The 16,209-nt window shown below is 40.9% G+C and overlaps 1 protein-coding gene across 5 annotated transcripts; it reads left to right on the top strand.

Moving 5' to 3' along the window:
* The first annotated feature begins 4,818 nt into the window (after window positions 1–4,818).
* On the top strand, window positions 4,819–16,209 carry nlgn3b (neuroligin 3b). 5 transcript variants are annotated; one of them, XM_040150883.1, is made up of 6 exons: window positions 4,819–5,299; window positions 7,159–7,218; window positions 8,223–8,372; window positions 9,258–9,443; window positions 11,395–12,184; window positions 14,214–16,209. In XM_040150883.1, the coding sequence occupies exons 1-6, from the start codon at window positions 4,819–4,821 to the stop codon at window positions 15,010–15,012; spliced, it is 2,466 nt and encodes an 821-aa protein (XP_040006817.1). In that variant the 3' UTR covers window positions 15,013–16,209. The 5 variants fall into 5 exon arrangements, with proteins under 5 accessions (XP_040006817.1, XP_040006818.1, XP_040006822.1 ...); XM_040150888.1 differs by lacking the exon at window positions 7,159–7,218 and adding an exon at window positions 7,630–7,639 and having other exon boundaries at window positions 5,080–5,299; window positions 8,230–8,372; XM_040150884.1 differs by lacking the exon at window positions 7,159–7,218.

The following is a 16,209-nucleotide window of genomic DNA, read 5'->3' as shown; positions in this document are numbered from 1 at the left end:
AAAAAAAAAGCATATATGGAAAATGTTTGCTCTCTCAGCAACTGTCTGAAAATCGGCTCATACTGTAAATGTTAGTGGATTTATAGTGTATGGTAAAGCAGATTCCAGTGTGGCATTCATATTTTCCTTCTACCTAGAAAGAAAGTTTAGCAAACAGTGCAATAGCTGAACGATCTCAAATCCCTAAATGAAGAAGGCTTAAAATAAACACATACAGAAAAATAATTCCAATGATTTTCAGTAGTATTATTTAACTTATTTTAAGAAAGAAATAACTCTCGCTTTCTTGTCCTGGAATCGTTTCCTATCACCTGTGGTCATCTTCCCATCCAGTCTGCTTGTTGAGGATGGGTCTGATGTTTAAGGGCTGTCATTGCAGGGCTCTTCAGCACTTTTTCTTATTTTTTGTTTGATACAGTTCCCACAGTGCTGCGAGAACAGAGATGTAATTAGTAAATTCCCATTGTCTAGCCTTTGCCACAAGGAGACGAGTTTATTGGCAATCAAATTTCAAATATTCGACAAAGCAAACGGGAAAACATATCGGAGGGTGGTTTGCAATTTTTCTGGCTGTTTTCCTATCCCAACCCCTTTTGCCATGGCCGTCACAATTTCGCTAAAAGGCTTATCCCAGTGAAATGCAATGTAGACTCGAAATGCACATCTTCTCTCCGTGCAGGCCTGCACACTTCTTGTTTCCTGGCCATAGGTAGATGGGTTTTCGCCCGAGCACACGAGCGCTGTCCGGGCTGAAGGTGGTTAGTTAATGGTTTCTAAATTGGGATTTCGTCGGTTGTTGGAGGGTGAATTTAATGCACTGGCGTATCCCGGCGGTTGCCTAGTAACGCGCTGGCAGTGGGCGCCGTAGAGAGATCTCTATGGTGGGCGCTCCATTAAAACCGTTGGCGCTCCTGACCTTGGCGTCGTGAATGCGCAAAGCACACAGACTGTGCAAAGCAGGAGATAAGAGTGAAGATCTGTGTGTGTGATACAGAAACCGGTGGAATATTTCACGCACAGCCCATTGTCTTGTAGCGAAACCGACGGGCATGGTATGGAGGAAATCTCGAGATGGAGCGCGTACCAGCCTCTGTAAAAGCAGGTGAGTTAACCTAATGGTTCTGTTTTTGGGGTTTTTTGTTTTTTTTCCTCCGTGGGATGAATCTTTGTTCAGATTGATCACAGACAGCTGGGCTATTTGTTTCGTTTACAGCGACTGCTCAGCGACAGACCGTGTTTGAACAAGTGTCGGCTCGCCAGTATGTTTTTTTTTCTTCCCATTTTTTACCCAATATTACACCGTCCTAGACCTAGATTAAACAAGCTTCTCAGTCACAACGTGAGGCAGCGCACACACACCACAGCAGTGTGTCGATGCTATCTGGGCTGTGGCTTGGTTTTCTGCGTGGTTCTGGAACCTTGCATTAATTTCTAAAGCACTGATCATTATGTTAAGTGCCACCTGCATGTTTTATACGAGGTAGTCTTGTCTGCATCAGTCTCACCCCGTCTTTGTTGCGCTGCTAAATTGGGGGGAATTTGGGGAATCCACCAAAACGGTCTTGATCCACGCCAGTCGAATTACAAGGGCATTGGGAGCCCGGTATGTCTGACACACTAGGCTCCTCTCAAAGGCTTTCGTGTCAAGGGCCCCCAGGAAACCTCAACCTTATCGATAAGGTTGTCCCAGAGATCTTTAGTAGTGGTGAATTGGTGCTGAATTGCGTGCCGGTCAATGACGTAAGGTATAGAGATAGTAATGGGAGTGAAACATGATTATAGCAATCATTCTAATAGGTCTGTGACTGGGATCAAGTCAGGCGAATGGCAATTAAAGTATTTGGGTCCAGGTAACCCAGAAGACCCAGGTCTTTTTGACCCAAACCACCACTGTGATGCATAAACATCTGACTGGTGAAAATTGTCTAATAGAATGATATGTTATGGTTGTAAACATTTTTGATTTGCAGTTGCTGAGTTATTTCAGGCATTTAAATGGTAAGAAATATTTTTCCCCATGTTTTTTGCCTCTCCTCTTGCCAAAGGTGTTGCCAGTCTAGATTGCATAAAAACTCGCAGTGTACCAAACTTGACTTGGTGATGGCCCAGTTTTATTACATGGCCCATTTGGTGTAAGCCATAAAGCTTTGATCCACATCTGTCCAATCACAGACCATAAGTTGGAAAAAGAATACTCTGCAGCCCGGTTGAAGGCAGTATGCATCTGCTCTGACTGTCTGCAGTGCAATCAGTGAAACAAGATGAAATACTGTATACCAGGAACAGCCATTAAAAAGCTACCTTAGCTTTGTTCCAGTAATTCAAATTAGGTCTTTGATTTGATGTCGAATAGAAAAAATATGCTAATGTATTGATGCTAATATCACGAATGCATGTGTAATTTGAAAGGAAATGCCGCTCATTCTAAGAATTCATACTATCGCTTTGATCTGTAGCAGCCCCAGCGGCGTCTTGTGTTTTTTTTACTGCCAGAGCTGTTTCTAAAGGTAGAGACAACCAACCAAGTCTGACTGGTGATGCCCACAGTGCACTGTACATCCTGTTACTGCAAATTTGATAAGTGATAACCATTTCACAGCAGATTTTGTGAACAGAGGATTTTTGCCTCCAAATGGAATCCAAATGATTTATTATCAGTGTCAATTCCAGACCAGGAGATGTGCTCCAACCCAAAAAAAAAAAAAACAGGTTCTCTGCCTTTTCCATTTTAATCTCTTGGGAGCTGTACATCACTGTCACATAATAGATGGGGATGGAACAAGTTTTGTCCTTTTTTTGGCAATGGGGAAGTGTTAATTAATACAAACAAAGCTGTCCTGGGGCAGAGATGGACAATATATATCAAATGAACCTCTGTGACACTACTATTTGCGAATATAATGTATCTGATTTGTCTGCAAGTAATGTGCTGCATCTGTGAAACAGAGCAATGAGCTGCCTTCATTTGTGTTTACGTTCCTGATAGGGTAACCAAAATGTTGCAGGGGAAAAGAAAAGCCAATGCACCACATCTGTAGTTAATTGGTTTCTCATATTCCAAGGAAGAAATCGTCCCGTCTTAACAGATAGGTGCATCAGACTGAGAGAGAGCCGTTAAGCTGCAGTCTTTCGGTGAGGTAGTACTCGTCAATAAATTATATCAGGTTAACAAGCCTGTTTTTGCTTTGTTCATTGATGAGCCAGTGAGAACCTTGTGTTGAGCATATTTTACTTATCGCTATCCTAGACGATAAGGACCGAGACAGGATGCATTTTGGATTGGGAAGTAGTTAATTGGGAGAAACACAGCACAGTTTTTTCTCTGAAGTTCTCCATGGGTGAGCTCACATTTGATACCTTATTTGACATACAGTATGCGCATCTAATTAGGGGTGAATATGTATTCTCCTGTTTACTGATGCGTGCACACTGATGAACCAGTAACTAGTTATCGTCTTGTCATTGCACAGAGTCTCTGGTGACTGCAGTTGGGTTCAAACACATTATGTGTATGTAAGGCAGAAGTTTGTATCTTTGCATCAAACAGTCCAATATTACTGGAATGACTAACGGATCCAAGATCAAGGAATTCTTCCACTTAGAAATAAGAAAATCAACAGGATTTCATTTATGGTTTCCCTTACATCTGTTTTGTACATAGGCAGTTACACAGTATATATTAATGCCGTGAAAAACTGATGCAGTGTTTAAGTATTAGTAAACAGATTTCTTATGATCATAAAAGCTGAAAAGAACTCTCACCTTCCACTTTTCTCTCAGTGACTATCCATACATATTTGCTGAAAGAAGTGAAAAGTGAAAAAAACAAAACAACAGATTGCCGCAGACGTAGACTGCAACAAGTCTGATTCTCACTAAATGTCAAGGGATCCTTTTCCTCCGATATTTGACTGAGGTAGTCTATTGCTGCCTATAAACCTGCCTAAAGTCTTTCAATTAACCTGCAATTACCCTGCTTTATAAGGAGGGTTTGGTGTGTGTTTAGTGTGTACCCATAATCAGACATGTTTGTTCCGGAGATGTTCAACACGTGCATTTTCAAGTCAGTTGCTGACATTATTGCTTAGATAAAAGACACAAAAACATTCCTTATTTCTTATGATTTGGGATATTTGGTGTTGTTGAAATATATTAGACACTGAAACATCGCAGTGAAATCAGAAGTTTCTTTCCCAGTGAGTGTATCTTTTTAATCTCTCTTGAATACGTACAGTGTTAAAGATTTGTCTTTGCTGTTCAATTTGTTGCTTTTACGTAAGAAAATGGGTGCTTAACAAAAAAGGGGTGCTTTTATTTTGAGATGCTTTCACAGCGTCACTCCAACATCGCAGCAGATGGGTTTTTCAGATTCCTCCCATCGCCTCCTCCACTGATACACAGAGATCAGTATTCAGTGATTTGTAGACGTAAAAGCATGAATTTGCTCTTTTAAGCCAGCAATTTCTCCCAAAAGGTTATTAGCATTAAAATGTTAAGGTGCATGTGGTATACTGGTATTAAGCTGATAAAAAAAAGAGCCCCGAGCTAAAGGAAGATAATATTTTTATCAAATTTTAGTCAATTGATGTCTGATTGATGATCATTTTTCTAATCGTGTTGTTTTCAGATCTGTGTGCACTGCAATGAAAAGTGGAAGCGAAGGTGGTCCATACCTGGCTGAGGTGTATTTGGATTTGATAACCGTCGGAGTCAAAGGCACAGTGAGTGATGTCTGTTTGACAGGGTCAGTACAGTGGGACTGAGCAGACGCTACAGTGTGCATTTGTGTTGTGCAAAGGGCACTTTCTTGCCCAGACCATGTGGCTGGCTACATTTCGAGACCATCTGTTGCCTGCACACCTGCTACATCAGCAAGGGACTGTGACCATCACCCACTGTGCTCTTCTTTGGTGGATATTATGTTCCTGCTGGTCATTCACCAAGGCAACAAGCCAGAAATTCTACCCGACAGTCACCACTCAGTTTGGGAAACTGCGAGGCCTCAGGGTTCCTGTGCCCAGTGAGGTGCTCAGGCCCGTTGATCAGTACCTAGGGGTCCCCTATGCTGCTCCACCTGTGGGTGAGAAGCGTTTCATGCCCCCAGAGCAGCCCTCCCCTTGGTCAGGTATCAAGAATGCTACCCACTTCATGCCCGTGTGCCCTCAGAACATCCACAACACCGTGCCAGAGATCATGATGCCCATATGGTTCACCTACAACCTGGACACAGTAGCCACATACATTCAGGATCAGAGTGAGGACTGTTTATATCTAAACATCTACGCTCCGACAGAGGATGGTGAGTTGGTGTGCTAAAGTGGACAGCAATGACTTTCCATGTCCATTGATCACCTTTACCGTGGCCCTGATGTCGTCCTGTGATCATCACATAGCATGTGTGTGACCACTGCTCATGTCATTGCTGCCACCAAGGGCTGATTTACCATCCAAAGTAATGTCATCATGGACTCAGATGTTGCAATCATGTTCAATTTTAAATAACAATCACATTCCCATTGATAAGCAGGAAATTAATCATATTTTGGTAGTCTTGGCAAATGAAGACAACTGCCCTGTTGGCACTGATTGTGTATAGATAGACACAGAAAGGCATAAGTAAACATAAATGTATCGGGCTATGTGCTTGTTTTCTCACTAATAGACATCCAGTAAATATTGCTTAGGTAAGGCGTTCAAGTATTGGTCCACCTAAACTAAGCAATAATTTTCAGCTTTTAAAATGATGAGCCTAGCATATTTGGCTGTCACCACAGGGCATCAAATGTAACCATGAAGAATTACTTAGGAGATCTAGTAAAGCTAGCAGTGCCACCTTTCCATGTTTGCTAAAAATGACAATTTCTTTATATTCTACTGAATCGCTGCTTTGTTCAGACAGTGCGTGTCTGTTGGGGGCCAATTAGTGAGGCATAGGAGTCAACTGTCTATCGCTTGCTGAATCCTTTCCTATTTCTGTATCTAATAGGACTGTGAAATGAAACAGCAAAGGGAATAATTTGTGTGTCTGCTGTGAATCTGTAGATTAGCAGAACAATGTAATACCACAGTAATGCTGTATCTTCTCTAAATCTGGTGTTGACAAAGCGATTTCTCTAAATCTGGTTTCTTCAGTACACCAACTGAACATGGTCCCTGAGAATACATTGCCACTCTCTCAGACATGCAGTGTAATACAAAACATTCAGCATTCACAGTTTAACCGTGTTCAGCTTGTGCATGTAACACGCCAGTCTTTGACCAGCTTTTCTATGGTAACATAGCAACAACAGATAAACAGCCTGCTTGAGAGGTAGCTGTCCAAAATGATGCAGCCCACGTTTTGTAAAGCCATTGGTCTGAGTGCTGCCTAAAGGCCTTGTCCCTGTTTCAAAGGGAAATAACTTATCCAACTGATTCTACACATTTTTATTTCTTCAGACTTTGCTATAGTTTATTTAAAATACCCCTCGAGCATTCTGTGACTTTATCATTTCTTTCACTGATGTGAAACCTTTGCTGTTTTCACTTTTGCCAGTGGTCTTTTTGCCACGTCAAATTAAAGACTGTGTTTCTGAAATTCCCTCTATTTGATATTTATTTTTGTGGCTTGGTGTCCCACTCAAGTTAGAGTTTATTAACTATTCATTAATAAACCATACACCTCAAATCGTCAGTAATTATCCTGCAGGTGTTTACCTGAAGAATTGGAATGACAGTTTGTGTGAATATATAGTTGTACAGAAAGATAAAACTAACCAAGAATGATGGATTACTCCAGTCAAAGCTGAAGCAGCTGGGTCAGTTTGTGTGCATGCATTTCCTACAAGTATAACAAGGAACAACAATTTGTTGCCTTGACAAAAAACAGAATTACAGCTCTTATTATTTTATAACTCTACTCTAACTCATAATATAATTGTGTGTAATTATGTCATACATCTCTAAAGATTTTACATAATGTCATCTACATCTTGTCAGAAAGCAGTTAAAGGGAAAAGTGCAACATAGTGCATGTAAATGGGCTAATCTTCTTTTGCTTATAATTTATGGATCCTTTTTCTCCTGATTCTGTCAGTTTGATTGGACCATACATTAAATAAGAAGCACAATCAACCATGCTATTTTGAATTCTTTTTTTTTTCCTTATGTGAATCCCAGGGAGCCATCACAAGAAAAAGGGGGCGGCTTTCTCTCACGCTGAGACTCATATATCTGAAGGTATTTTTAAGAGCTCAAAGTCTTGCTGCATGGATTCCTTTAGTTTGAGTTTGGTGGATGAAGATCTTACAATTCTTAGTTTTTACATTCCCGAGGAACCATTGGGGGCTCTTTTATTTTGAGTAGAAAAAGAAAAATGTCTTCTCTGATTTCTGATTACATAAGTTTGCTGTTACTGCACCTCATGTCTTGAATTGAGCTCTGTTGCAATCCTTTCAGTAAGTGCTACATCTCTGCTGCCGCGTACATTGATCCAGAGATTGCATTATCTACTTATCTGTGTTATAGTCCCTTTTAAAGCCAGTCGTTAGTCTGTATAATAAATTGGTCTGAAAAAATAAAATATAGATTTTCTATTTCTATAGAAAAAAATAACACATTCTGTTCTTGGTTGGGCTAGTAGATAACAAGACCTCAATGAGTTACTTTTCAGTTCAAATCTACACATATAAAACTTGCTTTGTATGCTTGTGCATGTATATTATATGTTGAACTTCAAAATTGGGCCATAACAGAATTTGTCTCTCAACTGAGATCAAACCACAAGTCGATTCAGTAGGTTTTTTTCTCTTTCTATCTCTAATCCAGAGAATTTCGGCTATGGTACAGAGCACAAATATACTTATTTGAATGCTTAAATGCACTCTAAAACTGTTGTTGATTATATTTGACTATTTTATTCAAACACCCCTTGTCAGAGTGTATTTACCATGCATTTTTTGAATGTCATTACAGCTTCCAACCCACAGGCCTACCACTGCTTCTGAGCATTTTTTCTAATCAGTCCTTACCCATACGTCATACTGAACAGTTGGGATATAATTTTATTTTAGTAACAGTGCTCCATTAATTCTCCATTTCATTACTCTTGCCTCTGCAGTTGTTTGCTCAGCATGTGTGTGTGTGTGTGTGTGTGTGTGTGTGTGTGTGTGTGTGTGTGTGTGTGTGTGTGTGTGTGTGTGTGTGTGTGTGTGTGTGTGTGTGTGTGTGTGTTGACGTTGCAGATATAAGGGACTCTGAAGCCCGACCTGTGATGGTCTACATCCATGGAGGCTCCTATATGGAGGGCACTGGGAACATGATGGATGGCAGCGTGTTGGCCAGTTATGGGAACGTTGTTGTCGTCACGCTCAACTACAGAATCGGAATATTAGGTGATATCAACGTCCGTGTGTGGTGACTTGTTATTGGGTTTCAAATGGGGTATTTAGCCCTGTTTAATCTGGGATAGTAAACTGTAATAATGGTCATTAATTTCCACTTATGCTGCTGTTATTGACCCATAAAAAGAAGTAGACATATGACAGAGAAATGGGAAACAGTTTGAGATGTAGGTAACCAAGATCTGGGTTGCATGGCATAGCTTGATTTGTATACAGATGTTGTTCTCAGAGGATAAGTGGCAGAAATACTCATCATTCCTTGTCCTTGTTGCACACAAAGTTGTTTTATACCCATTCTGAAAACACAATTTATCTTTCTTTACATGGATCTATCTAATCTGTACAACATTATAAGCCTTTGCTATTCTTGAAAGAAAAATTATTTAAATACTGTTTGGAGGGGTGCAGTATTCACTACCATTCACAAAGTCAAGAGTTTTTCATTTCCTGGTGTTTAACATTCAAAATAATATGCTGTTTAGATGAGACTAGACAAGCAATTAGTCATAGCATCAACTGTAAGAGCAAAAGTGTGTGGTTTTATGAAACTCATCTAAAGAAATGGGCACAGGTGAAAGATTTATTTATTAAGCATGTTGAATGTTATGAAGTCACTTCTGCGAGAAGAGGATTCAGATTCTATGAGCACAGCCCTGATCACTTCCTGAGGGGCACTGCGGCTTGGAGACTATGACAATGAGTTGACTAAAGTAGTCTAGGCACTGTGGGAGAGAGCAAAGGCATATTTGCACCTGAAGGGAAACAGTGTCAGTTCATTCAGAAGCCCTGCTGGGCTACAACTTGAGATCAAAGCTGTGACATATACTGTGGATCTGTATTTCAGTACTGGCTCTGTTGTCTCTCTGTATTCTTAAGGCTTCCTCAGCACTGGTGACCAAGCAGCAAAAGGAAACTATGGACTCCTGGACCAGATTCAAGCTCTTCGCTGGATCAGTAAGAATATCGGTTACTTTGGAGGAGACCCGGGCCGCATCACAGTCTTTGGATCAGGGATCGGTGCATCCTGCGTCAGTCTGCTAACTTTGTCCCACCACTCAGAGGGTAAAAATCTGCCATTTACCATCTTAGTTATCTCTGGCATTAGTAATTAGTAATTAATGCAAATAGTAATTAATGCACAGGAAAATACAGAAATGTAAAAGCAATGTCAAAATCCATGGACATGAGATGCAAAATTGCCTTTTTTCTCAATCAAATTAATTTCTTATCCTGAAGATGTCAATGTTACTTTGTGAACAATAATTTTTAATCATTTTTGGAATTTTGCTCTTTGTTTCAAGTGCAGCTCTAAATGGTCTTTCCAAGAGATGAAGTGTTATGATATGGGAATAGGGTAAAGGGGGTATTCGTTAAGTAAGTGATTGCTTTTGTTCCCATCTACTCAATCTAATCAGCCTAAAAGCTTTGCCTCTTAAAATGTGGAGCTCCTAAAGAAGAATACTGGCATTATAAAGTTTTCAGCATGTCATCACGTACACCTGTATCCATTAGTTTTTACCATTCTGACTGATTAATATTTCAGTCTCTTGATGTCACTCTTTTTTTTTTTACCCTGGTTTACCCACCTGCACTGTGTGGTAATAGTTTGTCTAAAAAGTATCAAAATTATTGATTGATTGTGGTGTATTGGTATTCCGTAATTGTAAAACCTTGAGTGAAAACACTGTTTTACAAAAGACTAGGTTAGAGTGAGGATGAAGCAGGATGTAAATTTAATGTAAAGAAATGTAAATTTAATTATATAGAGTATACAAAATGCAGGAAACTGGTATCTGATAGCCACTGAAACATAAAATAGGAAACATTAAAACATGCCATTTGGTTAACACATATTCAAAGCTCCTTGCAAGAATCAAAGGTGTATATTTCAATAGGGGTGGCCCACTAGGAATTGAACCTCTTATCTTTGTGGTGTTATTGCCGTGGTCCTTCCATTGATGCTGGACAGAATCAGGAGAAGGGCAGAAATTCTGTGTTTTTATCATTGCCAGGGAGGCTGCGGCAACCGTCCTTTGTGAGGTTTGTATTTGATGCCCTAGCTCAGCTGCAGCGAATGCACAAAGATCTCCGGCCGTCTTTGAAGTAGACTAGCTAGTTGCTGCCCTAAAAAATTGAAATAAATGGCAGCGAAGGAGGGAGAAAGGGACTGTCCCTTCACTCTTTTTCCAGCGACTGCAATGGCTTAACCTCAGCAGAGTATTTTCTTAATTGATACATATCACTTGTCATTTTTAGGTTTAGATACAAAATCCCTAGAGACAGAGGTGATGCACTGCATATAAACAATTCAACAGAGCAGCGTGTTGACTGTATCAACACTGAAGGATCAGGGTTGCTGTGTATTCAGCTCCTTGCATAGACCCGCCACCACACAGTTGGCATCAGCAGGCTACGTGTAAGCTATGCAGCTTGTTAGACAAACAGTATTAACGATTCTTCAATTACTGTACACCTGTCAGTAACAGGTGTAGGGAAACCTACCTCTGCACCTTTGCACAGAAACAATGCTGCAAACTGATCATTAATTTGACGTGTATTCACTCTCATCTGTACATACCACTTACACCACATGAAACTCATAAGAGGATCAACAGGAACAAGTTTTTTTTGGGGGGTTTGTGGCTTTTTTCATCATTAAAATAACAATAGAAGGGACAAACATCGTATTACAAGTTAATTTCTTCTACAGGCTGCTTAATTGAGCAGCCTCTCGTCAGCAAGGTTCAACTATCTAGCCTGTACACTCTTTGTACTTTCTGGCTAGTATGCAAAGCACATCGCATGTAGGCTTGTTTGCTTTTGTCTACCAAAATTTTGTGTGGCAACAAACCTTTGATGTAATTGTTAATAGCAATTAGAGTAGAGTGAATCATTTATTTGCTCAGGGCAGTTCAGAATGCTCTTAATAATAATGGCTTGGCGGGCTAAAGTACTAACTATATTCTCTGGGCCTTTGTGCTTTGTCTTCTTGTTCTGAATTTTGTATCCCAAGGTTTGTTCCACAGAGCCATCATCCAGAGCGGTTCAGCCCTGTCCAGCTGGGCTGTCAACTACCAGCCAGTCAAGTACACTCGCATGCTGGCCGAGAGGGTTGGCTGCAACGTGCTTGATACCGTGGACATGGTCTCCTGCCTGCAGAAGAAAAGTGCTAAGGAGCTGGTGGAGCAAGACATCCAGCCTGCCAGATACCGCGTGGCGTTCGGCCCTGTTATTGATGGAGACGTCATCCCGGACGACCCAGAGATCCTGATGGAGCAGGGCGAGTTCCTTAACTATGATATAATGCTGGGGGTTAACCAGGGAGAGGGATTACGCTTTGTGGAGAACGTAATGGACCTGGAGGACGGCGTGTCTGGCAGCGACTTTGACTTTGCTGTGTCAGACTTTGTGGACAGTTTGTACGGCTACCCAGAAGGGAAGGACACACTGAGGGAGACGATTAAATTCATGTACACAGACTGGGCTGACAAGGACAACCCGGAGACCAGGAGGAAAACCCTGGTGGCTCTGTTCACTGACCACCAATGGGTAGAGCCCTCAGTGGTGACAGCTGACCTACACGCCCGCTACGGCTCACCTACGTACTTCTACGCCTTCTACCACCACTGCCAGAGCCTCATGAAGCCTGTGTGGTCTGACTCAGCGCACGGAGATGAGGTGCCTTACGTGTTTGGCATCCCCATGGTGGGCCCAACTGATCTGTTCCCCTGTAACTTCTCGAGGAATGACATCATGCTCAGTGCTGTGGTTATGACTTATTGGACCAACTTTGCCAAGAGTGGGTGAGTAACAGCAAATACAAAGTACATGTTAACATGAATGTGCCTTATTTACACATAGTTACCTTGCATTAGAATCTCATTCAGTAACTCATATTGCATTCTACTCTTGGCTTAGGCATGGTCAGAGTGTTGCGGTATAACACAACTGGCCTTACTTGTACAGACCTGTTTTTTGCTGAGATGTTAAACTTCTATCTACATTTACCCTTCCTTTATCACCCTTATTAAAGGACTGTAGGATTCAGCCTGAAGTAGCGCCTCCTAATTAAGTGCGGGCTGAACTCCCACTGCCATGTCTTCTAGCCTTGTCTCCTTTTCTCCTTTGTTAGTTCACAAGAACTCGCACATGGAAAGTAGTGCTTCAGTTTTTCTCAATGAATATGAATTCCTTAACAAATATCAAAGGTCTATAAATTGACGTGTCTAATTGTATTTAGGTGTGCTTCCCCTTGCTCTAACTGATTTCATGACACCATATGTGTAAAAAACAGCTGAATTTTGTACCCATACTTTTGACAAAAATTAGTACTCAATGCCAAATGCTAAAAAATCTGGTTATGCTCCACTGTTTAGACACATTAACTCAGAAAACTGCAGGGTAAGCACAATTCTGGACACACCATCTAATGAAAGCTTTGTCTTTTTAACTGCCAAGTTGGCTCTTTTTTAAGAGCCAGTGCTGTGTTTAGGCTTCTGTGAAATTTGTCTTTATGCACAAACTTTAATCACTTTGGGCAGACTTCCTGAAGGTGATGGATCTTAAAATTTACAGCTTAATTCACATAAATGTTTAAGGCAGTTCCTCACTGTTTAACAAAAAGGTTATGTTAAAAGGAAAGTTTGAAGAGGCAGTTAAGATGTACTCCATAAACCTCAACCGACTTTACTGTGAGTTGTGATTTCAAGTAGGGTTGGCACAAATTATTAGTACTGAAAAACATCATGTATATACTGTATATCCATATATGCTTGTGATAAACAATATTCATACACACGCACCACGTAAAAGTGTCTTTATTGAAGGCACTGCATAGATATGAGTATGACGCCTTCAAGTTGCTGGTCAGAGATTAACTCTTCACTTTGGAGTTTTTTCTTTGCTTTTGGTGGTTTAGCATTTATTTCAGTTTTACAGAGAGACAAAGAGCTATCTATGTATCTATCTCACATGTATCTATCTATAGGTTTCTTTTACTGTAGGCACCTGTGATATAGGTAATTTGGATAATCATTGGAAACAGTGAAGTTTTAATGTGTTCTAAGAATGAAAGGAGACCTTTCCAATGAGACTTTATGATTCAAGACAAGTTTTGGTCTGATGTTGACCTGATATTACATAAACACTGACTCAGCACTGGAAGCGCATCCTGTTGAAAGTGCAACAGACTGAAACTCTACATCTCTTCTTCTGACAGCTTGCTTAACAATTTGTGATACAGGGACAAAGATGTGCTGTGTGTTTTTGAAGCTAAGCAATGTGTGCGCGAGTTGCACTGTAGTTGAGGACTCCACTGACGCCCTGCTGGAGTCTCCCTGCATATTGAATGCACAGCTGCACTGACTCTTTGTGCATGATGACCATAGCAGCAGGGGGAAGCACAGCACAGGTCACTGTAGGCTGCTGTGTAGGAATGAGGGAATGCTGAGCCCTTGAGGAGAGATGGTGACATTACATAGTGTTGACCTCCTTCTTTGCCCTTATATTGGTGAAATTTTCTGTTTCCATATGTATTTGGAATGGCAAAATTGCATTTATATTATGTTGGGCTCAATGTTCAGGGCAATTAACTGTGTTCCACTATGTGTAGCACACAACAATGCAATAACAAGTTTTGTTTGTTCATTTTGTTAGCTTGTTCTGAATCATTCATTTGGACAAAATTTATACATCGATAACTTGATAAGATAATATCATCACAATATGATTCTGCTGAAATTAGACAAATAACAGTATTGATTTATCAAACACCCATGATCCTAAGTTTTCTTCTAATTTTTATGACTCACATTTTCTGTGATGTGTCCGTAGGGATCCTAACAAGCCAGTGCCACAGGACACAAAGTTCATCCACACCAAGGCAAACCGCTTTGAGGAGGTGGCCTGGTCTAAGTACGACCCCTATGACCAGCTGTACTTGCACATTGGCCTAAAGCCTCGTATACGTGATCACTACCGTGCCACCAAGGTGGCCTTCTGGAAACACCTGGTACCCCATCTCTACAACCTCCATGACATGTTCCATTACTCCTCCACCACCACCAAGGTCACCCCTCTGGATCCCACGCAGTCCAATGGTAAGAGATCCAGCAGCACCGGGCGGCCTCCTGTATCCACTGCCCACAGTGATGGTGAAGCGGGGAGGGAGATGGGTCCTCTTATCATGCCGAACCCAAGAGATTACTCCACAGAGCTCAGCGTCACCATTGCTGTAGGGGCGTCACTGCTCTTCCTCAACGTCCTGGCCTTCGCTGCTCTGTACTATCGCAAGGACAAGCGCAGTCGGCAGGATACGTCCCAGCAGCCCAGTCCCCAGCGTGACAGCAAAGGCAACAACGTGAGCCACACCACCACTGTAGACGAGACTCTGTCGACCCAGCCAAGGAACCAGTGTGAGGCCCTTCACAATCCCCTTCACGTCTCGCCCACTTTGGACTATTCACTTACCCAGCGCCGCTCCCCTGATGACATCCCTCTGATGACCCCCAACAACATCACCATGATCCCCAACTCCCTGATGGGCCTCTCGAATATGAGTCCATACAGCACCTTCCCGGCTGGTTACAGCTCTGCTGGCCTGCCCAGCACCCACTCTACCACGCGGGTATAGCCTTGCAGGAGATGGAAATGAGAAATATGACGTATGTAAAACACAGAAATGTAAAGCTGTATTTAGGATGTGTAGGTAAAATAGGATTGCATATGTTCGTTCTGTCTTTTCCAAAGGTGTACAACTTCCAACATCTTGCCTTTGCTCTCTCATAATAGGAAGTCTAACTGCAGAGTCATTTTATAATACTCATTTTAAAAGGCAAACAGTCAAAAAGAAAAAAGTGCATTTCATTTTCCCGTTTGGCTTTTTTGGAACTTTACCTAGCAAGAACTTAGTATAATGTTTATACAGTTGGATTTGTATGGGAAGCTTTTTCTTACTCTGTGATATCTATTTCGATCTCGTGGAACAAAGTGACATTACAGCTCATGGTGGACAGAGATGAGATCTGGGAAAAAAGCAGTATTATTCTGGGATCTGGGAGAAAAGAATTATTATTATTACTATTATCAAGCTATTTTATACATATTTCTCATGGTACATTGCTTATTATGAAAATGTATTTTTACTGTAATTACTTTAAAATGCCTTGTAACTCGCTCACATAAGAAATTACTGTGGAATCATAACAACAATGGATTGAAATTTTACTGAAATACTGGTTGCACATATGGTAAAAATGTCCAATTTATCCAAAATATTTCTATCTGGTAGTGCAAAATATAGAACCCCTGTGTGTGTGTGTGTGGGTTTCTGTGTGTGTTCGGGTGTGTGGGTGAGAAGTGCGCTACAAATATGTAAATTAGGCAATGTTTGAAATTAACCTTCTAGTTTTGCATATGTAGTGTTGTGTAATCTATTGTAGTCTATTTGAGTATCCTTGCTATTTTTTTGTTTCAGGTGTCCATTATTTTTGCTTAATACATTGTAGGACTATAACTAATGCTTCACTATAAAGAGAGAATTGCTTAAAATGTGCTTTCCTACTCTTATCAACTCATGGTTCTTTTGGCTTGGCTTGTTTGTACAGAATAAACTTAGACCAACATTTTATTTGTCGTTTGTTTATGAATCCTGTAAAGTCTTCAGAAAGATAACTGTAATTACATTGTAACTGTATGTATACCAGCTCAATTATTTACATTTAAAAAGAAGTTTCATGAAACTTACAGATTGTGGTATGGACCCCGTGCATACCAAGTTATATCCAGGGGGCATCCTTTACTGAATGGACATGACGGACATCAAGCTCTG

Source organism: Xiphias gladius, chromosome 17, assembly GCF_016859285.1.
Source record: "Xiphias gladius isolate SHS-SW01 ecotype Sanya breed wild chromosome 17, ASM1685928v1, whole genome shotgun sequence".
NCBI classification, from domain to species: Eukaryota; Metazoa; Chordata; class Actinopteri; order Istiophoriformes; family Xiphiidae; genus Xiphias; species Xiphias gladius.
This window is presented reverse-complemented; position numbering and strand designations above follow the sequence as displayed.